Raw genomic sequence first — 27,987 nt, 5'->3', positions numbered from 1 at the left:
AAACACTAGAAAACGATAACATATTAAAGAAAACAAGTAACTGTCCAGTTCAACGTCCATATTTTTAAAAGCCACACAACAAAGACTGTGCAAATACTGTGAATTTTATTATTTCCCCACAACAAATTCATCACAAAACGTTAAGCTGTGCCCAATCACAGAGGCTGCATGGGTTAGGTTTTCCACTTCCTTCCTCTCGTGCTTCTGCGCCTCCCCTTTTTCTTCCCAAACACAGGCCTGGCGGTCACCAGCACGGGCTTCGCCCTCCCCCCATCATCGTCGTCGCTGGAGCTGCTCGTGGTGGTCCCGCCGTCCCTCCGGGAAGCAGGCTGTGCTGCGCTCTGTGCAGCTGACGAGCGGGCTCTGGACGCCCCGGGCGCTTTCGCCCTTTGCACGCCCATCGCAGGGAAGTACTCCGCATCCTCACCTGAAGAGGCCTCGGATGACTGCGAGAGGTAGGCCTCCCCCAAAAACCCACCACTTTCGTTCCCTCCTTTAGAATCCGAAAGCCTCTTTCTTTTCGGGCTGGATGGCTCTTTCCATCTATTTGCTGTGCCTCTCTTCTGGGTTTTTCCTTTCGCCTCATCAAGGAACTCAGACTCTTTCTCCATGGCAACAGAAGCTGCTTCTACTTCACTGGCTGCTTCTTCTCTTTCTTTTCTCAGCATACATGTCACAGCTCTGTTAAGTCTCTGGCTCTTAATACCCTTAGCCTCCTGTTTCTCCTGTTGGGCTAATCTAAAGAAAGAATCAATTCGGAGCTGTGTCTAAAAAAATGAAATAATATTCGATCAGACAAGGAAGTAAACTTTACAAAGCAAAGAATTCCACCTTATTATTAGTGGCACTGGATGACTCTTTCAGAAAATACTAATTCATCCTTTTTCAAAAGGGTAAGCCTACAGCTGATTCATGTTGATGTATGGCAAAAACCCAACATAACACTGTAAAGCAATTATCCTCCAATTAGAAATAAATACATTTTTTTTAAAAGGGGAGAGAATGCAAAAACAAAAAGTCCATCTCTCCCAAATGAATGCTGGCAGTACATTCTTCTTTCAACATCATACTTGAAAGTGCCAGCTCTTTCAACTAATCCTTCTGCCCACATATCAAGTAAGAAATCCCTTTGTCAGCATTCAAAGAGAGTTAAATATTTTTACGGACAAAATCATCTTCTTTTATAGCAACACGATATCATGGAGTCTGTTTCTAAATTCTATTCTTTCCTTTTAAAAACACTGTCACCGTGATACCTTTAGGAAGCAACTTCACAGTATTACATATTAAAAGTCGTAAGAAATATTCTTGACTTTTGTTCTAAAACTCCACTTTCAGGAAGTCATTCCTTAAAAATAGTTGTTTGAGAAAAGTTATATGCCTGATGTCCATCACAGCATTCCATGCGAAAACCTGAAAATTTAAAGTCCACTATGGGAAGTGAAAAGACTCTGATGCTGGGAGGGATTGGGGGCAGGAGGAGAAGGGGATGACAGAGGATGAGATGGCTGGATGGCATCACTGACTTGATGGACGTGAGTCTGAGTGAACTCCAGGAGATGGTGATGGACAGGGAGGCCTGGCGTGCTGCGATTCATGGGGTCGCAAAGAGTCGGACACGACTGAGCGACTGATCTGATCTGATCTGATGGGAAGTGAGCCAATTAAGTTAAATCTCTTTGATGAAATGATGTAATCTGGTCATTCAAAATGAAAGCTATGCAAAACACATGCACAAAAAAACTTACCCTAACCAATGAGTGGAGGTATTATTTGTATCAAATTGCAATTATGTCTGGTGACAAATATATGTGGGAAGGAGGGGAAAAATAAGAGAAAACAGACCTAAATATTAACCTCTATGTTGGAGGAAGCAAACAACGAGTAATTTTAATTCATTTTTTCCACTTTCTAATTTCGTAGAAATAAACTTATATTAACTTCTACAATGAAAACGGAGAACAGTATTACAACAAAATTTATCTGAAATTAAGCAGTAATCAGTTACTAAGCCAACTAGCTTTCTTGTTGGTGGGCATACAAGGCGATCAGCACAGAAAGTCACCAAACAACACGAAACTTTCTGGAAAGGCAGTCTACTTCAGCTTTGCGTTTTCTTTTTTTCAAGGTTAACCCGACCTAACTGAAAAGGATTTAATCTGAACATGTATCTTGCAGGATTTGGCCTGAAATCTGCAGAATGATTTACCTGTATGTACATTTCATGGGCTGTCTCTTGGGTGAGAGGAGGTTCTTGTGTGGGCAGGAACACACTCGTGGATAAAACAAGATGCTGTTCCCTACCCAAGGGAACTGAGGGCCATACAGAGGCCTCTTTCTACAGTCGCTTTGTCCTGTCTGACTCTTTGCGACCCCATGGACTGTAGCCTGCCAGGCTCCTCTGTCCATGGCAAGAATGCTGGAATGGGTAGCCGTTCTCCTCACCAGGGGATCTTCCTGACCTAGGGATCGAACCCAGGTCTCTTGCATTGCAGGCAGATTCCTTACTGTCTGAGCCACCAGGGAAGCCCCACAAAGTAAAAGTAACAGGCCTTTAACAGCTGGCCATCACAGCCTTCCTAATTTTACTCACTATCCTGAACTTAGGAAAAGAGCTGTCACAATTACCTGATGGACATTCAGTTGCTTTAACACAGGAAACAGAGATTCATCTGTCTTCGTCCTGTTCCAGCCAAAATACCGCTGACAAAATATGCAGGCAGTTAAGGCTTACACTGTTTTTAAAGATATTTACAAGTGATAAGTAAAAAGGTCCAAAAAACCCACCCTTGACTCCACTTCGCATATCTCCAAAGATTTTCATATTTATAAAGATTAAAATGGTAAAAGAAGATAACAAATTACTCCAACATAATGGCAGTATGTTCTTATAAATATTCTCTAAGATAAAAGACATCCAACTCTCATTTTAGGACACCCAAGACTAGTGACTGTGAAAAAAAAGGCTAATCTAGGATAAAAACAAACTTCTGATATCATACATATATTTCTTTGAGAGAAAAAGATGTAGTTAGATTAATACTACTGCAAACTTTAAAATATCTATCCAGGTGATTATTTAAATATGCAGAAAAGAACAGTAATAAAAAGAACAAACCTAATCATCTTTTCTATTCTTTCAGAATAAACACTTAAATATGATTGCGTATCACTATTTATTTCAAATAAAGATCTTCCTTAAAACTAAAGAGATGATTCACAATAACTAAAACATGGAAGGGACCCAAGTGTCCGTCGACAGATGAATGGATACGCAGAATGTGATATTACATACAATGGAACAGTATTCAGTCTTAAAAAGGAAGGAGAGTCCGCCACATGCTACAGTTAGATGAACCTTGAGGATATTATGCAAATGAAATAAGCCAGTCATGAGGAGATCTATACAGTATGGTGTAACTTACGTGATGAACGTACATGGAGTGGTCAAAGCCACAGAAACAGAAAGCAGATGGCAGTGGCCAGGGTCGGGAGGTTGACGGGGGGCTCGTGTTTACTAGGTACAGAGCTTTAGTTACAGAAGATGAGAAGACTAATATGGGGGTGAATGGTGATAACGGTTACACAATAATGAGAAAGTATGTCATAATCGCTGAACAGTACACTTAAGATCATTAAAATGGTAACGTTTTATGTTATGTGTACTTAACCACAAAAAAAAAAAAAATGGAGAGAAAGGAATGGAAAGGAGCATCTTAGCTAAAGCAATATTAAGAAAAAAGTGATCCAAGTTCATGTTTCGTAGGTTTTAAACCAACACACACTTTGCCTTGATGTTCCCTGTGTCTGAGGAAGAGAAAGGATACTCTCTGATCTTGTCGAGGTCGGGTTTGCCCCACAGAAACGACCCCTTGGACTCGTCCACCACAGGCTTGAGGTAAGCGTCCGCCACGGCCGGGTTAGGGAAGCCAGGTGTGAGTTGCAACTTGCGCAACTTTTTTTTCACTTTGGTGTCATATGGATTCGGCCTTATCTTCTTATTCTCCTGGGCTTCGTGCCACCACTCTCTACAAGGCAAAGGAAACCAGTCTTCATGAAGCAGTGAGACCTTGTAGCTGATGCACCACAGACAAAGAGCTAAACTTAAAGGTTAGCCACAACTCCTCTGTGTCTTTCCCAGTGGTAAAATGAAATAATGTATGCACATGCGTGCACTTGGTCGTGTCAGACTCTGCAATCCCATGATCTGAGCCTACCAGGCTCCTCTATCCATGGAGTTTTCCAGGCAGGAATACTGGAGTGGGTCGCCATTTCCTTCTCCAGGGGATCTTCCCAACCCAGGGTTCGAACCTGCGTCTCTTGCATCTCCATCATTGGCAGGCGGATTCTTTACAAGCTGAGCCACCAGGAAAGCCCAAGTTGATGTAATGTATCTGTATTATTTACTTCAAGTCAACTACAATGAGGAACCCAAAAATATTTAATAAAATGTAAAAATACCATGAAGACTGTCAAATTTTAAAAATGCAGAATACAACTCTACATCAAATATGATCCCAGTACTGGGAAAAATACACATATGTGGAGAAAGAGAGAAAAAGTTCATGGGGGGGTGGTATTTACAATAATAAAACACTAACAGCTATTTCTTTATTCTGTGCTAGGCAATGTCCTAAGTGAGGATACAGCTATCAATTTTCTTTATGTTTTATTCTTTATTCAATTTTTCCATTGTGAGTACAAATCATTGTGGTGGGTTACAGCCCATGTTGGCCCCTCCGCCCAACAAGAAGCAGGGTTCCATGTTCCTCCCCTTGAGCCGGGCAAGCTCTGTGGCCAAGGAAGTGACTCTGCCAGGCCTTCAGAGACTGCAGTCTCCACTTTCTGTCTCTTTTGTCTCTAGACTGTTTGCCTTGAAAGCTGCCGACATGCTGTGAGGGGGTCCAATGGAGAGGGTCCAGGCCCCCGGTCCACACTGCTGGCTGAGCTCTGCTGACAGCTCCACTCACCAGCTAGGAGCGGGCCATCTCAAGTGGCCCAGCTCAGGTGCCCCTGACACACCTGGAATCAGCCAAGATATCCCCATGCAGCCTGATTAAACTGCAGATTCATGAGCAAAATCTGTGACTACTGCTGCATGAAGTCACTGAGACTTAAGGTAGTTTGTAATGCAGCCAACAGCCAGAAAATTTTATATAGTTAGGATAAATAAGTAGCATGAAAATTAAAAAAAAAACATAAATATAACCCTTTCCAATATATTCATTCAATGGAACCTAAAAAACTCATAATCACTGCTTCAATACTGAGTCCTAGGAACTGACAGACTCGGTCTCCGTCAGTGCGGCCCCTCACCAAGGCAGCAGCGCCCTCTAGTGCTAAGAAAGGCCAACTGCAGTCTTTGTGCAGGATCAAAATGTGAAAAGGAAAAAAAAACAAAAGATCCATCTTCATCAGTTCTATAATACCGTCCAAGAGGGCAACGGGAGAATACCGCTATGTCTCTCCTACTGGCTGTGAATTTTCACCTTCGACACAGTAATCATGACTGCCACTAGGAACAGCAGCACAGCAAACCCATCAAGCCAAAAGGATCACCCCTCCTTAAAGCAAGCGGCCCAGGCACTGAACACAAACATGATGACCTGCCCACCAGCTGAGCTTCAGGGGGACAACAGCGAGTGGCAGTGACTGTGATATAAAACCGAAGGGTTCGTGCCCTGACCAACCCAGTGGAGTGGAATTGCTCTTCTGTGTTTTAGGACTATTTGGGAATCTGGACTCGGCACTTTCTGGTCTCATTTCCCTTCCTCCAAAATTTTCTGTGAATTCTCCCCCAATTTCAATGCTGGTAGCCAACTCCAAATGAAAGAAGAACATACTATGTAGGTCAAACCATACACAGCTGGGCTGAATTCAGCCCGTAGACTCGGAGTAGCTCTGCTTTAGTGGGGAGTGATCGATCAGGGTCTGGGTAGAAGGGAAAGCAGAGAAAAAAGCAAGGAGACACTCTGTCTTCCTGCGCTTCACCCTTTCCATGCCCTTTTCTATCTGCCATTGACGAGCTAAGACATATATTCCCACTCTCCGGTCTGGCCGATCTCCCTCTGCACGCTCAGACACAGAAGCACCAGTACACGCACGCTTCCCCTGGCCCCAGCGTGCGGCAGCTCCTAAGCGCACAGCCTGTGACTCGGCCATCTTTCTATTCCAGCCCAGCACACTGGCACATAATGGCTACTCAAAAAATACGTGAAGGAATGAAATGGTAACTTCTACGCTCCCAGGAAATCCTACAGGACTGGCTACGTATCCTTTAGCTCAGATAAAAAACATAATCTAAACAGAATCTTCTCTGATTTCCTCAAACTCTAGAAAAGGGAAAACAAACTTTAGAATCCCAACCATTACCTCCTCCTTCTTTTCCAATGAAGAATGAACTGTGACAGTTCATGATGTAAGTAATAGTCCTGTTTAATTTGGGTGTTTATATATAAACACCGGAAGTAAAGAAATTAAAAAAGGACTTACGAGAATTTTCGGAGTGGTTCCAGGCCGTGTCCAGGGAATTCGTTGAGAATTTCCATGGCGGTAACACAACCCACAGTTGGTATTCCTTCTGTATAATCACTTCCAAGTAAATAGGCCAAATTTATTAATTTGTTCCGGTCCAATCCTGTAAGAGCAAAAATTATTATTACATATTTTTACATCTTTTGTTTTATAAACATTTACTACATAAGATTTATAACTATTTTCTTATAATGATAATATACGTGTGTGTATATCCTCATCCAATGTCCAGAGATATGTTTCATTATTTGAAATAGGATTCTTTTTTGTAAATGACATTGCATTAGGATTTTTAAAGTTTCATTCATCCTCACAATTTTCAATGCCCCATAACCTGTGACCCCCAAATGCAGCTCTCTCCGAGACCTCTCCTCTAAACCACAGCCACACATAATCAAGTGTCCATCAGGACGTCACATGGGCATCTCAGAAACAACACAGTCAGGCCCAGATCTTCACTGTCCCCCAACCTGCTCCTTACTGTTCCGCCTCCTCATACAAGGCAAGTCCACTCTATACGCATGAATTCTAGGGAGACAAAATTTAGCCCGAAACCACCTCCATGCATCTTTAGAACATGCCAAGCAGGCTTCTTTCTGCCTCCAGGCCTTTGCACATGCCAGCCCCTCTGTCTGACATGCTCACCCCAAGGTCCCTATAGCTCCTGCTTCCTTTCTCCTTTAGCTCCAGCCACAAAGGTACGATTAGTAAAGCCTTGTTTGACCACAAACAAGTGTGACTGGAGAACACTCTTGCCTCTCTTTGGTGGCTTTATTTTTCTATTTGGCTCACACCGCTGTCAAATTATGATTTATGTGTTTTTTAATCATCTGTGTCTTCTGCTGGACTGTTTTATTCTCTGCTGTTTCCCCACTTCCCAATGCCGAGAACAACAACTGGCATATAGGAATCACTCAGTGTGTATTTGCTGAAGGAATGGGAGGATAAGGGATCACTGCCAGAAATAACACAGGACCCTGAGGCTCATGATTCCGGAGGGAGTGACTCGTACCTGCCTCCCCTCTCTGCCACCTCCGGTTTACTCTGGAGAGTGCAGGTAACTAATTGAGTGTAACCAGGTCTGATGACTGAAACTGCAGAAGACATCTAAACACGACAAGGGCTTTAATTTCTTCATTCTGAATTTACAATCCTATTCTGGACTTCCCTGGTAGTATGGTGGATAAGAACCTGTCTGCCAATGCAGGGGACATGAGTTTGATCCCTGGTCTGGGAAGATCTCACATGCTGCACAGCAACTAAGCCCAGAAGCCACAACTCTGAAGCCCGTGCATTTAGAGCCTGTGCCCTGAAGTAAGAGAAGCCACCGCAATGAGAAGCCCACGCACTACAGTGAACAGTAGCCCCCAGTCACCTTAACTCGAGAAAGCCTGAACTTAGCTTTCTGCAAAGACCCTGTGCAATTAAAATAAAGCAATAAAATCCTATTCTACAGAAGCAAATGACCATCATAGGAAAACATGTAGGTGAAAGCGTTGGCCACTCACTCGTGTCCAACTCTTTGCAACTCCATGGACTGTAGCCCTCCGGGTTCCTGCTTATGGCATACTCCAGGCAAGAACACTGGAGTGGGTTGCCATTTCCCTCTCCAGGGGATCTTTCCAACCCAGGGATCGCATCTGGTCTCCCCCTACCATTTCTATCAATACACCAACTAGTCCCTTGGAAAGAAAGAATTCATAATATAAATTCCTAAGGTAAATTTCAAAAACTAATCGTAGTCTGAAGTCTTACCTAATTGGTTGTGAAAGTCCACATACTGGTAATATTCTACAAACTTGTTTTTATTGAAAAAGTTTTTGTAGACGTGCCGTGCCCCGAACAGCCAAATATCACTGTCGTCGGTGATGGTTCCGGAAGTCTGGTCGGTCAGATCCAGGATGGCGCACTGAGCCTCTGCTTCCATGGGAGCCTCGATATAGGGGATGCCGAAGAGGCGGAGCAGTTCCTGAAGAGTGAGACACTCCATGAGCCCTGCAGAAGAGCGGTACCTAGCCTCCCCCCGGAAATGGAGGCCGTCCCCCGGGAGTGGGAGCCATGCCCTAAAAGTGGAGGCCGTGCCCCGGAAGTGGAGGCCATCACCCGGAAGTGGGAGCCATCCCCTGGAAGTGAGGGCCGTGCCCCAAAGGTGGGGGCCGTCACCCGGAAGTGGGAGCCATGCCCTTAAAGTGGAGGCCGTGCCTAAACGTGTCATTTCGTGCACGTTCCCTCGGGAGGTCTGATTCAGTAGAAGCATGGCAGGTATTTTTCAAGGAGGCCCCGGCTGTTCACCCACCTGGCTTTCCAAGAACATCTGCCCCGTCACAGTAGCGGCCACCCGCTCTTGCTGCTGTTTTTGAGCTTTCAGTGTATTCTGCTGGGTTAAGAGGTTGCTCTCCAGAGCTTCCAGTTCATCCTGTAAAATAATTTCATTTGTAGACAATTACACTAATAACCCAGTTAAGTTCACTGGTTCTAAAAAAGTCTGCATTTAGTCTAAAGTTACCAATAAGCTGTTTCTCCTTACGAAGCTTTCCACTTGGGTTTCTGAGCAAGTCTGTAAAACCTTTCGAGTTCCCCCACTACCTCACACGGGGAACGGGCACTATCCCAGCCAGCAACCTAGCGAGAAAGGAGCCGTCAGGAGGAGCAAGAAGATGAATATGAGCAGCTAGTGAGGATTCAACCTGCAATTCATGGGAAACTCGAACGCTACTTAACTTGGCTTCCTTAGCAATGAGTGAAAGCGCAACATCACGTTATTACCAGATCAATGTCTTGCCACTCATGGAGCGAATCCTCTGCATCTTTCTCAGTCTCTCCGTGTTTTTCAGTAGCCACGGCCTCACTCTCAGAAATCTCTCTTGGGAGGCCCTCGGAGTCACCAGTGGCTTCTTCCTTCTCAGTTCCTGTCGGTTCCTCCTCACTTTGTCCAGAGGGAGGTCTAGAAGCTTCCTGTAACTCAGCTTGAAGTTCATCACTGCTATTTATACTCTGCACTTCAATGAAACTTCCTGTATCAAAATAATGTGGTCATTTTGTCTACAAGTATTAAAGTTATCCTGAAATCAAGAGCTTTACAAAAGAATCCTGAAAAGTGTTTTACCCTAAAAAGGAAAGACCTAAAAGTAACAGAAAACACATAACATGACCATAGTATATTATTATTAAATAGATTTAGTAATAAGTGTCTGTAACTTCAAAATAAGCCTCTTCAACTAGATATACTGGCACTGTCTTTGAAATTAGGAACTGAGATTTCAATACTTAGACATCTGCTTTATACAAAAATGTTCTCTAAGTTAACTAATACTGCTTTAAAATTAAAAAAGAACTATCAGGGTATGTACACAATTATGGAGGTTGTTGAAAACGTTTTTATGCTGTTTCACTATGAACACAGCAAAGAAAAAAGCTGTGACTTAGAAAAAGAGCCCTGGAGCAAGACGGGAGAAACAGCTGTTTGTCTTCCACGTCCCTTCCCTCTCTCAATATTTCTTCTTCTCTTTAAAAAGCATTTATGGATTAATTCCCTTCCTCCACTTTAGGTGGAGGAGGCTGGGTCTGAGGACATACTCAAGACAGAGGGCCTGGGGCTCTCAGGGCTGGGGGATGGGGCCTGGGGCCAAGGAGACAGCCGTCCTCCAAGGAGGCGGCCAGGGAGACCAGGAGGCGGTTAGAGAATGAGCCAGTACGTAAATACACTGAAGACAGGGGAAGGTCCTTCACTGTCAGCCAGGGAGATTACAGAGAGTTCAGAGCGTGGAGTGAGAGCTGTGACGCTGGAGAGGAAGTACAGACATGAGTGTGAGTTCAAAGGTGTTTGCACGGCCCCATGAACAGGTGCGGGGGTTGGGATTCCAGCCCCATCTGATGGCCCCAGAGCTGGAGCTTCCTGGTCTACGCTGCACCAGTCTCCACCCTCTGGTCACCTCTGCAGGGGAGCGGAACCAAGAAGGCGGAGTGTCTCCCACTCAACCTCAGCTGGAACAGTGTGGTCACTCAAGTTTTTGGTCATTCTGCATGTCTGCAGATGACTACAAAGACACCACTGTGAGGACAGATTCTGAGCTAAGAAATAAATTTTAGTGAGTAGGCAATTTCACAAATATGAAATCTGTGAAAAATAAGGTTTGAATGTACATAAATGTGTATAGATATATAATATACATGTGTACATACTAAAAAGCAGAGACATTACTTTGTCAACAAAGGTCCGTCTAGTCAAGGCTATGGTTTTTCCAGTAGTCATGTATGGATGTGAGAGTTGGACTATAAAGAAAGCTGAGTGCCGAAGAATTGATGCTTTTGAACTATGGTGTTGGAGAAGACTCTTGAGAGTCCCTTGGACCGCAAGGAGATCCAACCAGTCCATCCTAAAGGAGATCAGTCCTGGGTGTTCATTGGAAGGACTGATGTTGAAGCTGAAACTCCAGTACTTTGGCCACCTGATGCAGAGCTGACTCATTTGAAAAGACCCTGATTCTGGGAAAGATTAAGGGCAGGAAGAGAAGGGGACGACAGAGGATGAGATGGTTGGATGGCATCACCAACTCAATGGATATGGGTCTGGGTGGACTCCAGGAGTTGGTGATGGACAGGGAGGCCTGGCGGAGAAGGCAATGGCACCCCACTCCAGTACTCTTGCCTGGAAAATCCCATGGATGGGGGAGCCTGGTGGGCTGCAGTCCATGGGGTCGTGAAGAGTCAGACACGACTGAACAACTTAACTGAACTGAACATGTATATATAGAGAGAGATACAGAGAGATGAAAAACCAATGTGGTAAAATGCCAGTAATGAGGCTCTAGGTGAGGGAAATAGAAGGTTTTGAAGTTTTTCCAACATTTCCAACTTTCTAATTATTTCAAAACAAAAAACTAAAAAATTAAAGGGAAACTCACCTTTACCTTCTCCAACTAGGGCACTTCCTCCCTAACCTAAATACAACAAAAAGAGTAGCTACCAGGAAAGGTCAAGATTGCATTATGAGCTATGTGTCCCTGGCAAAGCCACTTGACCTTTCTGGGTCTCTAGTTCATCAGCTGAACAATGTGGACCTGGACCATGCTCAGGTGTGAAAGCCTGCGTTTCTTTATCTCTTAGGAAAGCGCAAGCACCTACCGTCAGATTCACTGTCTTCGGAGTCTACTTCTGTTGGTTCCGTGGACTCTGGCACCGAAATCAAACCCTGGCCTGCAGATCCAACGGACTCATGTTCTTGGATGGTTTTCAAGAAATTCTCATGCTCTGGGGCACTGCTAGGTGCCTCATTTCCTAAGTCACTTACTGTGTCTATAGCGACACTCAGGGTGTTACTCGATTCTTGCAAACTGGCGGTGCCAGCGACGTCAGGGGCAGGATTTTTTTCAGGTTCTGTTTCGTCATCACTTGAGAGAACAGAGGCGGCACCTTTACTCTCGGGTGGAAGAGCCTGCTGTGGCTCAGGCACTCTGGTGTATGTCCCACTCCTTGACACAGAACTTGGACTTGTCGGAGGTGTTGGTATCTGCTCTGGTTCCCCCGGGAGCCCAGGCGCATCCCCGTGTGGCACCACGGTGCTTTCTAAAGGAACCAGATCTTTTCCATCCTGAGCTGTAGACTCAGCACTGGGTTGAAAGGGTTCCTTCAACGCATGCATAGATGGCATCTGTTCTTTTGGAAAGCTAGACTCGCTGCCTTGACAAAAGACAGTCCGCAGTAAAGGAGCTGAGTCTGTCTGCTCTTTTTCATCACTCTTTTTCATCACATGCTCCTCTGTGAGGGTCACACTGGCAACACGAGGCGCTTCTGTCAACAGCTCTCTGTCTCCATCTCTTACTTCAGGTTCTTCCACAGCTTCCTCATCAGAACTGCTCACCAGCGGTCTTGGTTTTCTCCTGCCTGCTCCCTCTGTCTGCACACTAGCATGCAATTTCAGATCTTCATCATCGTCATCGAGAGCTCTCTGAATGGCCAAGAGGGTCAGCGGGGACACAGAACCCTCAGGGGCGGGAGCAGGTGGGCTCTTCACATCGCACGGCCTGCGATGCTTGCCCTCCAGCTCGTCTTCTGAGCTACTGCCCAGCAGGGCAGCCTGCATGGCCAGCAAGGTTCGCGGGGAGGGAGGGGAGGCATCGGGCTCTTTCTTTGGCTTCAGTTTTTCACACGGAGGTGACTTCGTGTCTAAAGCCCCACTATGCTTTTCGCTGCAAGAAGGAAGGGGCTCTGAATCCGCTTCTGTGGCTTTCTTAGCTTGAACACCTTGAGAAAAATTAAAACAGTGTCACTAGGTAGTTCTACAGGGCGACAGCATGCTTCTAGTTAGACGAGTACAAATATACTTGTTCTCATGATGAAGTTATAAATTCTCATTCAACCAGAAACTAGGGATTAATTAATTTTACAGTGGGTTGGTACAGTACTAGTTAATACATTAATGGTTGTATAGATCATCACATTAATAATACTTATAGTTAATAAATTAAGTAGGCCTTCATTCATGTTATCTGCAGGTGGGAGTTTATAGAATTCAGAGACGCGACATACTTTTGGGTTTTAACCATCAAGTAAGTGATGGTGTGTGGTACCTTTTATCAAGATGTAGTGGGAAGTGTCCTCAGAGACCACTCTCCTGGACTCCACCTCCTTCAGAAAGCCTCCTTCATCTTCATACTGCCTTTGGATTTGCCCTGAATGTTGTTGATTCATTTCCTTCTCGACGTTTTCTATGTGTTGGTTTAGATAGTTTTTTTTAAGCAAGCCTTTTAGCTGGTACTGTGAAAAGTCATTGGACTCCTAAAATAAAATAAATAAACAGAATGATTTCATACATTAAATACAGATAGTATTCCCATATTTCCACCCTTTTCCCCAAAGGAGATAACTGAGTTTTTCCATTGGTGCTATTTTTACACTAGAAAAGTAAAATGTGAACAGTAGGGGAAAGCCATAATTGCCTTGTTAAAGAGTAATCTTTCAAACAAAAAGAACTGGGCAAAAGAAAAGAAATCATGAATCCTGTTTATGATTCAGTTATTTACTCAAAAAACATTTATCGAACGTGGGATGCACACCAGGGAGTCTGAAATGTTGACTGTGGCTTAACAGACAGTTTTTTAAAATGCAAGTGAACTGCTGGTCCCTGGTCCACAAAAGACACACAATAAATCATTGTAGTCAGTTATTAATAATACTTAACATTTACAGCGCATCTCCTGAGTAAGGCATTCTTCTAAGAGTTTTAACATACATTATCCCATTTTATACTCAATCACCAAGGAGACAGAGTCATTACCTCCATCCTACAAATGAACAACCTGAGAGTTAAACAGTTTAAGTAACCTCTCTAGAACCGTGTGGTTAGTTACATGGCAGATCTGGGTCAAAGCCAGGTTGCTAAGCCTTATACTAGCTTATTACCAAGATTATGATGATCACTCATATCTCACCAACATTATTATTACCAATATTGCATTTGCCTAATGTACAGACAGTGCAAAGGTCCAACCTATGTGACTCAGAACTTCCCTCAGCTACCAGGATGACAGATCCAATGGGCTGTGCACCATTCTACCCTGGCCAACCCAGCCCAGAGGCTCCACGTTGGCAGAAAGAGAAGAAATGGAGCAAGGCATTGGGACTGACTCTTTTTCTCCCATCTGATACACTGTTGTTTACATAATCAAAATTCTATTTCCTCAAAGACAAGCCAGAGGTCCTTTCACACTCAAGAAATAGAACGCTTGACTGAGGGCTTCAGAAGGCTTCCCTGGTGGCTCAGGAGTCAAGAAGCCACCTGCCAATGCAGGAGAGACTGGTTTAATCCCTGGTCCAGGAAGATCCCACAGCCTGTGGAACAACTAAGCCCATGCCCCACAACTACTGAGCCCGTGCTCTAGCACCCAGGAGCCCCAACTACTGAGCCTGCTCGCCCTAGAGCCCATGCTCCCAACAAGAGAAGCCACCGCATTGAGAAGCCCATGCACTGCAACAAAGAGTAGTTCTCCATGCACCACAGCTAGAGAAACACCCGTGCAAAGCAACAAGACCCAGTGCAGCCAAAAATAAATACATAAAAATTATTTTTTAAAAATGCTTGGTTGATAAACTGAGCACGGATTCATCCCTCCCCAGAGGTGAAAATAAATTTACTTCTGTCCTTTGTACATTATTTCTGTACACCTTGGCATTTTCCTACATTCATGTGCTTCATGGAAAAGCAGAAAGGAATGATGGGAAAAGAAACAGCTCCTGCCTTTTTCATATTTTTCTTATCAATCTAAGAAACGTTCCAAAGTCTGTAGAAAAAAATAAAGCCCCACATCCATTCATTAGCAGTATTACAAAGTTTATAGGTAAAGGTAACGGAGAATGATATTAGAAAGAACAGGTTGTAGCAGTAGGAAAGAAAACGAGACTCACTCACCAGCTAAACACAGTGACGATGGTGCAGTGAGACCAGGGAACACACTCAACAGAACCCGATTCCACGCGCTGCCCCACTTCCCATTTCTGCAGCTGCAGAGCCACCATCAGAGGCTCCAAGCTGAGGAATTTACCACTGAATTCCCTGTTACCACCATCCAGAAAGAGGAAAAGGGAAGACGGGAGTGGTTCAATTCCTGGTCCAGGAAGAGGGAAGAGGAAAGAGGAAGAGGGAAGACTACACTTCTAGCCTTCAGAGGAACAGATACCTGGAATTTCAAGTTAGAACAAACTTCTCCACTGTGATTAGGTTCTATATTACTGCAAATATTCTACAATGTATATGATGGATTAAAATAATTTTCATGAACTAACTTAAGGACTGAACTACTGAGCACCTACTATGTGAAAAACACTGAGCTAAGCGCTGAAAATACAGAAGTGCACAAGGTAGGCACATCTGGGAGCTAAGAATCTAAAGAGATACCAAAGGGACCTGTGAGAACACAGAGCAGGAGACAAGACTTGGTCTTGGTGGAAAGTCAAGAGGTCTTCGGTAAGTGTCTGTAAGTGCCAACTTATACAAAATGATGTTTCACAGGATCACAGAGATATGCAAAGACTGTTTACTGAAAACAACAGATCCTGTAATGTTTATCAATATTCTCTTATTTTAACAAAAAATTTTGCTGACACTCTTAACTGTACACATTAACATGCTATTGTATATTTCACCTCTGGCATCGCTTCAAATAATGTTCTTCTCCGCTTAGTAAATTCCTTCATATCAGTCAAGATTTCATGCTTTACTTCAAGGGGCAGGCTGTTGAAATCTTCAGACTCAATGTCAACTGCATGAGGATTCTGAAAGAACTCTTCCTGTAAAGAGTGAAACATAACACCATGACATTTACATTTTATACACTTAACTCTACTCACCATGCCAGACTTTGTGTGTGTGCTTGTATACAGAGTTCTACATAATCTACAGTAGGCTAAATACAGTTATACATATCTGCAACAGGCATTAAAGTGAACGGACAGGTGAGGGAATACATCCATTTACTCATTCAACAGTACATGAACCGAGAACTTCCAGATGTTCAAGCTGGATTTAGAAAAGGCAGAGGAATCAGAGATCAAATTGCCAACATCTGTTGAATTATAGAAAAAGCAAGAGAATTCCAAAAACGTATCTACTTTTGCTTCATTGATGCTAAAGCCTTTGACTGTGTGGATAACAAGGAACTGTGGAAAATTCTTAAAGAGATGGGAGTATCAGACCACCATACCTGCCTCCTGAGAAACCTGTATACAGGTCAAGAAGCATCAGTTAGAACCCTATGTGGAACAACATACTGGTTCAAAATTGGGAAAGGAATATGTCAAGGCTGTATACTGTCGCCCTGTTTATTTAACTTATATGCAGAGTACATCACATGAAAGGCCAGGGTGGATGAAGCACAAGCTGGAATCAAGATTGCTGGGACAAATATCAATAACCTCAGATATGCAGATGATACTACCCTTAAGGCAAAAAGTGAAGAGGAAGTAAAGAGCTTCTTGATGAAGCTGAAAGAATAAAAAACCTGGCTTAAAACTCAACATTCAAAAACTAAGATCATGGCATCTGGTCCCATCACTTCATGGCAAATAGATGGAGAAACAATGGAAACAATGAGAGCCTATTTTCTTGGGCTCCAAAATCACTGCAGATGGTGACTGCAACCATGAAATTAAAAGATGCTTGCTCCTTGGAAGAAAAGCTATGACAAACCTAGACAGAATATTAAAAAGCAGAGATATTACTTTGCCGACAAAGGTCTATCTAGTCAAAGCTATGGTTTTTCCAGTAGTCATGTATGGATCTGAGAGTTGGGCCATAAAGAAGGCTGAGCACCAAGAATTGATGCTTTTGAACTGTGGTGTTGGAGAAGACTCTTGAGAGTCCCTTGGACTGCAAGGAGATCAAACCAGTCAATCCTAAAGGAAATCAATCCAAAATATCCACTGGAGGGATTGATGCTGAGGCTGAAGCTCCAATACTTTGGCCACCTGATGCAAAGAACCGACTCACTGGAAAAGACCCTAATGCTGGGAAAGACTGAAGGTAGGAGAAGAAGGGGACGACAGAGGATGAGATGGTTGGATGACATTACTGACTCAATGGACATGAGTTTGAGCAAGCTCTGGGAGATGGTGATGGACAGGGAGGCCTGGTGTGCTGCAGTCCATGGGGTCACAAAGAGTCGGACAGGACTGAGTGAATGAACAACAACATTCATTAATTCAAAAGAAAAAAGAAATACTTACTAGGCATCTCTAATATACCATGTACTGTTCTAGGTGTTTAAAGTACTTTAGAGATCATGCCAGATAAACTTCTATTCTTAGAAGAAGAAAACACATGATAAACAAATAAATGAACAAGATAATGATGAGAAAACAAAGCAAGTTAATCTGATAGAGTTGATTAGAAGAATAGAAAGAGAAAAAAATATTTGATAAATAGGAAAGACTCCACAAAAAACGACCTGTATTCGCCTGACACTATCACAACAATGTTAATCGGCTCTAGCCCAGTGCAAAAAAATAGTAATAATGACCTGTGAGCAGAGACATGAAAGACACCAGAAATCTACTCAGGGAAGAGCATCCAAGGCTGAAGGGACAGCAAGTGCAAAGTCCCTGAGGCAGAGATGAGCCTTACGAATTTAAATAATACTTATAACTGCTTTAGTTAGATACATTTTGTGTTGCTTTTAACCTAGTGGCTCAGTTTGTAAAGAATCTGCCTGCAATTCTTTACCTGGGTTTGATCCCTGGGTTGGGAAGATTCCCTGGAGAAGGAAATGGCAACCCACTCCAGTATTCTTGCCTAGAGAATTCTAGGACAAGAGCACAGAGGAGCCAGGAAGGCTACAGTCCATGGGGTCGCAAACAGTCGGACACAACTGTGCAACTTTCACTTTCTAAAACCAAAAGTGAAATTAACCGTGAGAAATTTCACAGACACACAAAAGTATAAAACTTTTCTAAATTTAACTTGATTACTGAAAGTACTTTAAAACTCTTCATTAGTAAAGGAGACAAAATAATAGTTTGCTTTCTTGTATGTATGTGTGCTATGTGTCTGTAGACCAGCAAGCACTTAAAACATGCCAGTCATTTTATTCAGAGCTTCCAGTGTTCTCCCTCAAGAATGATCTCATCACTCCTACAGGGAGGGCATCAAAAATTAAAAAAAAAAAAAAAAGCACCATGGAGAAGCTAAGTTGCATCTAAGATCTCTAAACTAGTGAGCAATGGAGCCCAGACTTAACTGCAGGGGTCTCTGCCCACAGGGTCCCTGGTCTTCACCAAGTCTGTGCTTTCTTGCTGTGTTAATAAGGCAGTATTTTCATGAGCTGAAGAACCTTGCAATTTTATCAAAAGTCTTCTAACAGACATACTAAAATATTATTATAAACAGACAAGGGAATCAAAGAATGTTACCTGCTATTGTGAGAAACTTGCAGGAAATTTCAAAAACATGTATCCACAGCACAAGTTCAATTTGTAAGCATGCTAGTCATTAGATGATAGAACATGTCCACAGGTTCTCCGACTCTCTTTTCTGGATGAATTCCCCTCCCATCCAGTAGGTGCTGACCTTACCCGGCAGCCAGTGAACTGCACACCGTGGACAGGAGGCTGCACATCCCCCAAGGCTGTCAGAAAGGGCAGCACAGGCCCAGCAGTCACTTCCTCCTGGGCTCCTGCCCTGGGAACCCAGCGCCGCTGTGCCCGAGCTCAGGACACACAGGCGGGGTTCTGACGGACTGCCAGCATCAACAGCGGGGCACGCAGGAGAGGAGGCCTGGAGGGACTCCAGTCCCAGCTCCAGCCTGACTGCACCCACACAGGAGACGCTCAAGGGAACTTCCCCCTGCGCTCATCAACCCCCAGGTCAGCGAAGAAGATGATAATAAAAGACAGTCGTCACAGCACTAAGTTATACAGCAATAGATAGCTACAGCCTGTGCAGCAACATACATCTTCATAAATGTGTACGTACCCACGCACCCTTGAAACACACACGCATTTCCCAACACACACACAGATACGCAACCATACAGCGTGGGAGGGCACTAACATACAGCAAAATGCTACTAGAAGTTATTCATGGGTGACGTGCTTTCCTTTATTGTTATATGAGCATTAATTATTATATTCATTTACTGGCTGGTTAAAAAAGAAAGATGGCTTATTTTGGATACCTAGATATGCATAATTCCATATATGTTTGTGAGCATGTGTATATTTTATATATGATGCACATATATATATATATACACACAACAAATAAGGTACTATCTGTCTTTCTTATCAAGAACATTCATAAGTCCATACTACTCATTAAAAGCATTCATTTTCATGTTATTCATTTCAAATACTAATAATAGAATAAATTCTGCATTCAAAAATTATTTAAATACCTGTAATGCCTGTTTCTGACTCATCCTTTCTTGCCATTCTTTTTCATCCTCCTCTTCTGAACTGAAAGTCAAACACACCATTTATAATACCTATGATTTAATGATGACTCACAAAAATATTTCTTGAGTGCAAGGCACTGCTAGTTACAGAAGCTACAGTGGTGAATAAGATGGCAAGAACTGTGCCATCTTTGGTCTCACCATATGGTAGGGACACCTGTAAGGGAGCGATCATAGCAAGATCTAACATCTTCCACCACCAGCGCAGAGCAGGTTGCCAAAGGGGCAATTAAGAGTCACCTCACTGCAGGAGCTTTCTGAATTCTCTCGCAATTACATTGCTTGGAGAAAAAAGAAGAAACTAGAACATGTTTTAAGCAAGGACACGACAGTATCAGATTTGAGTTTTAACAGGTTCTACACTACAAATCAGAAACTGGGCCTGATAGGAGTTCCTCCAAAAGGGTAAGATCAGAGATGGAGACAGAAGTACGGAAGCCAGACCAGTAACCTCGAGACACGGTGATGGCGGCAGCGGGGATTCAAAAGCTGTGTGGCCTCACAGGAGCCCTGGGAAAGGAATGGGGGTGGTCGGGGTTGGGGCAGGGGGGACAAACCGGCCCTCCACCTGCACTTCAACCAGAGAAGCCACTGAGGATTATCAGCCAGCAGGAGGAAGAGCGACCAGAGAGGTCCCCAGAGAACAGGACCATATGGACACTACATCAGCCTGAGAATTGCAAAGCAGCCACTGGATTTAACAGGGAGGACATTGTGTGTGCAGACTTCAGTGATGGTGAGAGAGAAAATGCCAGGCTGAGAAGCAGGTTGAGACGGTAGGTGTCAACAAAGAGTCAGAAAAACCAGAATCCACGTCTCCACAAACTCTAAATGAACAATGCTAACACAGGCTCCTGAGGATGAAGAAAGGAAACCACCACAAACCACTAAGGGAGTCAATAGAAGATGCAGCCTTTAAAAACCAATCTAAGTGTCGAGAATGTGTATTGCAGATGCATTAATCCAACACACCTTATCATTTAAGTAAAACATAAAGGTTTAAATCTGTCTGAATGCAGCAATGACATTTTTAAATAGTTAAAACATTTACCTGTTTTTCTCTTTCTCTTGTAAAGGTGGCAAAGCATAGATGTCATCTTCTCTCTGAACTTGAGTAAGACTGGGAAGAGCTTCCTCCCTGAAAAGTACACAGAGGCTTCACCAGAGATGATAGGAAACAGTATTTTGAGAGTCAGTAATATTCCCCATTGAACACACAAACCCAGCTGAGAAGGGGAAACCAGGGTATGGGTTCTGCCTTGCTGGCCTGCTTGCCTCCAGAAAGAGGGAACCTGGTCTTGGCATGAAGAAAACTGTTAGGAGAGTAAAACATACAAGCCATGCAACCTGGCAGCTTTTCCTTCTCACTGTCAAAGCTGATTCTCAAAGATCAGAGAACTGTCACCTCAGTTCACTCAGTCAAATGGACATTCCATTGAGTCCTCTTATTAGAGAAAGGGAATCACAGAATTCAGTGCAAACATAAAAAATGCTCATCTTTGAAATGAATGTAATTCTCTGCTTGCCTTTTGCTTTTTAAGGCGGTTTTGATAACCTGTCTTTTCAAAAATGTTTTCAAAAGCTTCTCTGTAGTTGTTTTGGAGTCACTGGCGGCCAAGTCCTTTTTATGCCTTCTCTTAGCCTGTGAGAAGAAAGAATATAGGATTTTATTCTGGGGTATTAGTATATTAAAAACAATTCTGTGGCTTTTTTCCCCATGGAATTTGGTTTGTCTTCTGAGTTTTCAGATTATAGCTGTTTTAGTGTTTTCTCCTAATTAGTGTACAAGTGAATAGCTTCAGGTTTTTGTTGTGTAAAGGACAGCCAGAGTTTCTAAGTATTACTTAATGAATTATTATACAATGTATTTGGGAAACCATTACTTTGTTTCTTTTAAATGTCCTTTAATGTTCCCAAGAAGCCTAAACTTAATACTATATAATTAAGTAAATGCTTCCCTAAAGGGATTATTACATCAATTAACTAGTCTTTAAAATGCTACTGTTAGGTCAAAGCCAATTTCTGGTATTAGTTTTTATAAAAACACATTACTTATATGTAACTCTGCCCTTCCATATCCAAAATGATGTCAAAAGAAATCCTAAAACGTACAGATATACCTTGTAAGAAATTTCTAAACAGGGAAAAAGGAAATAGTCTCTGAGCTTACAGTTAAATATAAGGCAAGACTATCAAAACATTCTTTTTCTTTTTGATATAGTTGCTATACAATACTGTGTAAGTTTAACTGTAGAACACTTAAGAAGATAATCCAAAGGGAAAACTCTTTACTATAACTACTGTTAACTTTAATAGTTTTATTAAACATTAAATATTATTGCACTCATGTTATACAATGTTTTCAGAGGTAAATTTCTTTGAAAAGAAATTATCTGTTTATGATAAATTTTTAAAAGTTGAATTAAATTGGATATATGTCAAAGTAAGTCTTGGTTTCCAAAATTCTAAGAAGAAAATTTTAATTTTAGGTCAATTAAAATTTGAACTAAAATTCTAAGAATGCAGAAAGAAAAAAATATATATATATATATAACTCTTACCAATGTCTGTTTCTTCAATAGTGGAGCATCCCCATCAAACACAAAAATAGGACGAATTCGGAAAAATAAGAGTTTGCAGAGTCGGTGGAACAAAGTGAGAAGATGGGCGTTTTCTATGGAGTTCCCGTGGCGATCGCGGACTCCTTTAAGAGCCTGGTTTAACCAGATGCTAATATCTAGAAGAATTGTTCATGGAAAACACTCTGCAAATCCTTCCCTCCCCTTACAAATCCCCAATGCCTGATATTATTGAAACATTAAAACTGAGCACTCATCCCAATTCACTTGAAACTGAAAAATGTTCAGCCCTACTGGAATCTCCCTAAAGTGAGTTCACTTTAGTTGGGCTCCTGTCATCACTGTTTACATCCTGAACTGTAAAAGCTTACACAGGCACATGTCTCCTTTAAAAAGTCTAATTGAAAGGAACTTCTTTAAAAGAAACCAGTGATCTATATGAAATTTTAGTAAATTAACCAACTCTTTTGGAGAACGATTTAGCAATTCATAGCAAAACACTTTAAATCTACATTCTCTTTTATGTAAGAATTCCACTTCCACACACTTATCCTCAAGAAGTCATCACAGACTTATAATCAGAGTGACTTATAAGGTGGTTTTGTTTATAATAATGAAAATATGAAGAATGGAAGTTTTCCAATTGGTCTTTTTTTAAAATCAGATTATGATATCATGATTTGCTGCAATCCAAGTGACCCTTAAAAATAGAAGCTAAGCACATAAAGCAGTCACAAAATATTATTAAAGGAAGAAATAAAACAGGTTACAAAAGTATGGACAGTATAAATCTATTTTGTAACATATGCAGTATGTTAAATATACTTGAAGCTCAGACCTCAAAATATTGGGTTGACACAAAAGATGGTTCAGGGTTTTCCATAATATGTTACACAAAAACCGGAACAAACTTTTTGGTCAACACAATGTTAAGAGTAGTTATCTTCTGCTGTGATTACAACTGATTGCTTTCTTCTTGGAGTCATCTCCTATTTTTAAATTTCACTACAAAGTGCTTTTTAACTAACTGCTTTCTATTTGTTCCTAAGAGAAGGACACAGCCCTCTGCTGCGTTCCCTGGATCTCTGCCCACTCCCCTGGCCCACCATCAGAGTGCTCACTTCCACGGTGGTGGCTCTCAGGCCCTTTCCTTTCCTCCTGTCTGCAGCGTCCATCCAGGCTACCTCTGGCCCCCTGCAACTGCAGCCCCCACAGCCCCACACTCCAGGCATGGACCTCTGCCCCAGAGCTCTCCTGACCCCAGAATGGATGACCAAGTTGACATCTCTACCTGCTGCTTCACAGTCACTGCAGACTTGACACAAGCAAAACCTGAGATCCATAAAAAAATTTTAAAAAAAAAGAGCTCCCTGTCTTCGCACCAGGCTGCTCACACCCGTTTCAGTGGACATCTCTCCAATTCGCTCAAGCCAGAACCCTGAGCGCCACCCCATACCTTCCCCTCACCCAGCACTGCCAGGTCCCATCAGTTCTCCCTTTCTATCTTGAAACTCTACGTTAGAGTTCACCAACATACCTATAGTGAAAACCCCTGGGAAGCTTCCCTTTGCCTTTAGGATATCATCTGAGGCTCATTCAGGTCTGCGAAGCCCTCAATGAGCTGCCCTCTGCTCATTTCTCCTGGCTCGTGTCAAGCCACTGGGCTTCTCTGGAAGCCTGGAGTCACTGAGCTCCTTCCTTCCTGCAAGGTGTTCACGCTCCTTCCCCAGCCTGAAAAAGCTCCTCCCTCTCTGAGCCCTTGGGCCGAGATTAAGACGTCCAGTGATCCACTCTTGTGTAAAAACACCTTGCTGACTTCACAGCAGAAATGCTTCTATGCGCTCGGGGATACATAACTAGACCAAACAAAGCGTTTGCGCTAATGGAGTTTACAATCTAGTGGGGGAGCAGTCCAGACTGTGAGCTCCGTGATGTGCCTAAACCACACTGCCTGGCACAGCTCTCCCTCTCAGCGTACAGAGGAGGCAACAAAGATCTGCAATCAGATGAGCTGAGCAGTTAAAATATTTGTATGAATGACATTACCTAACTTACCACCATAAAAGACAAGGCCCATCAACAATTAACTGAATAAACACTACATAAACCAACTAGTGGACAGCAAGCTAGATTCACTCCTATATTTGTGGGCTACTAGGCATACCCAAAAGCCTAAGGATAGAAGAGTGAAAAATAAAGCCATGAACAAAACAGACAGGGTCCACACCCCTGAGAAACTTGCAATTCTAATAGGGAAGACAAACAATAAAAATCAAGTATAGCTATAGAATACATTAGGTTGTTGGTAAGTGCCAAGGAAAAAACTAAGAGCAGAGTAAATGGGCAAAAACATGATTGAGAGTCAATGGCTCTTAGGTGCGGGAAAAAATGAAAGTTAGTTGCTCAGTCACGTCTTACTCTTTTTGACCCTATGGACAGTAGCCCACCAGGCTCCTCTGTCCATGGAATTCTCCAGGCAAGAATACTGGAGTGGATTGCCATTTCCTTCCCCAGAGGGATCTTTGCAACCCAGGGATCAAATCCAGGTCTCCTGCATTGCAAACAGATTCTTTACTGAGTCAACAGGGACTACATTAGATGGGGAAGGCCTGTCCAAAGAAGTAACACAGATCTGAGCAAATGAGAGAAGACAGTGAGGCTGGAGGTACAGCGAACACAAATGCCCTGGACCAGAAATGTGTTCTGTTCAAGGCCAACGTGGCGGGTGCAAGAGGAGCAGGGAGAGGACGAGATGTATCTGTGGTCACTGGAAGGATGTCACTGAAGGCTCACCCCGGTGGCCAAGTGAGGAATGAACTATCATTACAAGGAAACCTGCTTTAAGCCAGTTACAGTAGCCTGAGTGAAAGCAGAATGCAGTGGTGAGGACCAGAAGACGTCAGATAAGGGTCCATCCTGGAAGTATGATTTGGTGTTGGCTTAATTCTATATTGTACTGGGTCAAGATTTCTAAATGCTTTGTTCCGGTTGCTACACCACTGTATTAGATGGAGTAAGTTTCTACTTAACTCATTCAATTTTATGAAGTGTTAAGTCACTCAGTTGTGTCGGACCCTTTGCCACCTCATGGACTGTAGCCCACCAGGCTCCTCTGTCCATAGAATTCTCCAGGCAAGAATACTGGAGTGGGTAGCCATTCCCTTCTTCAGGGGATCTTCCCAACACAGGAATTGAACCTGAGTCTCCAGCACTGCAGGCAGATTCTTTGCCATCTGAGCTACCAGGGAATGAGAAAATCTAATTTCAGATCGGTGGCTCTCAACTCTGTTATCCTTTGGAACTAGACATGAGCCTTCTGAAACACAGGCTACTGAACCCGCTGTGCTTAGTCACTCAGTCATGTCTGACTCTGTGCCACCCCATGGACTGAAGCCCACCAGGCCCCTCTGTCCACAGGGATTTTCCAGGCAAGAATGCTGGAGTGGGTTGCCATGCCCTCCTCCAGAGGATCTTCCCAACCCAGGAATCAAACCCAGGCCCCCCACATTGCAGGTGGGGCCTACACAGAGTGTAATACTTTGTTAATAATAGAGTTCAGTGTATTTTACAAATGCTAAGGTCCGTAAGAGACAAAAGTTTAATTATTAATTCTTTATTATTTGACACAAACATTTATATTGGATAAATAAACAAGACACTCAGCTGCAAATGGTAAAAAGACCAAACAATTTATTTCAGGGATTCAAGAATAAATTATGAACCTAGTAGGCCAAGGGTAATTTCATTAACAAATAAAACCAAAACACCTGAATACATTTTACAAACTATTAATTCCTCACACGGGCTGGAATGTAAACTGATATAAACTTCTGCTGACGTTTTAAGGGTTCCTGACAATACCGCTTTCATTCCTATGGATAGATATTGATAGTTCCACGGAGAAAACCTTCAGGAAGCAATGGTTTAAGGAACCGCTAGAGGGCGGCCACAGCACGTGTACTTAAAACACAAACCTTTGCCACAAGCTATCAGGCATAAAGCTTTTAAGCCACCATTCATTACGGATGTGTTTTAAATTACCCACATTGCAAAAAATATATAATCATCATCATTATCATCGTCTTGCTTTACTTAAAAAAAAAAATTATCACTCTTCCATTACATATGAATTGTCTCCAACCGAAGTCAATGAATGGCTCCTCCTGCTGAATCCCCACCCCCTCTGACAGTGCATTTACCACAGCAACTACTGCAGCACTGTCTTCTCCACAGAGCATGGAGCCCCTAGTCATACGTCCCAACTTAGGGAACTGGTGGAAGGTACCACCAGCTTCTGGAACAGAACATTCAGGAAAAAAAAAAAAAGAAAGATAAAAACAGAAAGATAATGAAGCTGCTGCTGCTGCTAAGTCACTTCAGTCGTGTCCGACTCTGTGTGACCCCATAGACGGCAGCCCACCAGGCTCCCGTCCCTGGGATTCTCCAGGCAAGTACACTGGAGTGGGTTGCCATTTCCTTCTCCAACAGATAATGAAGAATGCCTAACGAATAAAAACACTAAAATTTCAGAAACAGCTTTCACCTGTTTCCGTAATTAGGAAATAACATCTAATTCTAAAGACAAAACCAGCCAAACACGCACACCAACAAGTCCATCACAGAGGTTAGGAGGAAAATAACGCACGGTACACCTTTTGAAATCTTTGCGGTGTTGTAACATACGAATTTCCTATTCCAAAAATCGTAACAAAAAAAAAAGTAAGTTACTTTTAAAAAAAGAAAACGTAAAACACATGTCCACACACGTTTTTCTTCCTCTCATAAATATAAACGGGCAAGACTCAGGACAGCTGGCAAAACTATTGGTAGGAAGTCGACTTCGTTTTCTCCAGGCTGATCTCCCAGCCAGAATAACACCTTCAGAATTTGCAATATTAACAGGGCCAGACACTATTTCTAAACTCCTTTCATTTAAATATTCCCTTTATTCCTCCCACCAGCTGTGTGTGTAGAGACTGTTATCACCTCCACTTCCCAGATAAAAGAACTGTAGAGAGGCGTAGAGCGCTGGGCCTAAGACTCCAGTCCAGGCAGCTGTGACTGCAAAGCGGGAGGAAATGAGACACTTAGGAAGGAAGCGTCCAGGGGAAGATCCTATAGCTACTCCCCCCGGCGTGAGACTCCCCCGGGCTGCCCCTCCAACGCCGCTCTGCGCCCCAGGAAAACTGAGAGCAAAAAGCCCTGGCGTCTCACGTTCATGTCTGACAGAAAACACCACAGTTCTGTAAAGCAGTTATCCTTCCATTAAAACAAACAAACCCTGGCGTCCACCGAGCATCCCCAGCGCCGACGCCGCGTAAAGGATACCCACGGCAAGGATCTTCCCCTCCAGCGTCTCAGGGCTGATCTGCCGCCCGGAGCACTCCAACAGCTTCCAGAGCCCCTGAACTCCCATGAGGGAGCTGTGTCCTCGGCGTCGCGGGCGGCTTTTCACTCCAAGTCTTCCCCGCCCGGCTGCACCGCCGCCCCGGGCCCAGGAAGAGCACTCTCGGCTTCTACTCGGAAAGTCGGAAAATTAAGAGCCCGCAGCTGTCTAGGAAAAACCGGCCCCGTCGAAATGGGCAGTTTCCAGAAACTGACACGGCCTTGCGGAAGAAAAACGGGACCAGAGAAAACTGGCGACGCTGAGGGGCAAGTCCTCGTCTCCTCCAGCGCTCTGGCCCAAACGTTAGCACTCTTAACGGACGACCAGGGTGAGGGGCCGGCGCAGGCAAGATTTAACAGCCAGAAAAACTTCCTACGAAAACCCCAATCTCCTCAAGTTCAGGCGTACACGCACGGGAAACGGAGCGCCCCAGATGCTATTTAATGCGTCTCGCAAGGCGGAAGTCCTGGCTCCCCACGATGACGTATATCCGCTGCGCCGATGCATTCCGGAAGTGAGGGAGTGGTTCGGCCCCTGTGTTTAA

At 43.4% G+C, this 27,987-nt stretch overlaps 1 protein-coding gene across 1 annotated transcript; it reads right to left on the bottom strand.

Moving 5' to 3' along the window:
- Positions 1 to 87: 87 nt before the first annotated feature.
- Positions 88 to 27,857, bottom strand: ERCC5 (ERCC excision repair 5, endonuclease). The gene is given in 15 exon segments (NM_001035276.2): positions 88 to 767; positions 2,629 to 2,713; positions 3,828 to 4,028; positions 6,493 to 6,637; positions 8,290 to 8,503; positions 8,831 to 8,950; positions 9,301 to 9,548; positions 11,659 to 12,777; positions 13,104 to 13,311; positions 15,676 to 15,819; positions 19,419 to 19,479; positions 20,530 to 20,616; positions 21,005 to 21,120; positions 22,040 to 22,215; positions 27,386 to 27,857. Coding segments are annotated over 15 exon segments (3,606 nt in total). The 5' UTR covers positions 27,474 to 27,857; the 3' UTR covers positions 88 to 173.
- Positions 27,858 to 27,987: the final 130 nt, after the last annotated feature.

The sequence above is a fragment of the Bos taurus genome, chromosome 12 (assembly GCF_002263795.3).
Source record: "Bos taurus isolate L1 Dominette 01449 registration number 42190680 breed Hereford chromosome 12, ARS-UCD2.0, whole genome shotgun sequence".
Taxonomy (NCBI): domain Eukaryota; kingdom Metazoa; phylum Chordata; class Mammalia; order Artiodactyla; family Bovidae; genus Bos; species Bos taurus.
The sequence above is the reverse complement of the archived record's forward strand: the minus strand, read 5'-3'. Positions and strand labels throughout refer to the sequence as shown.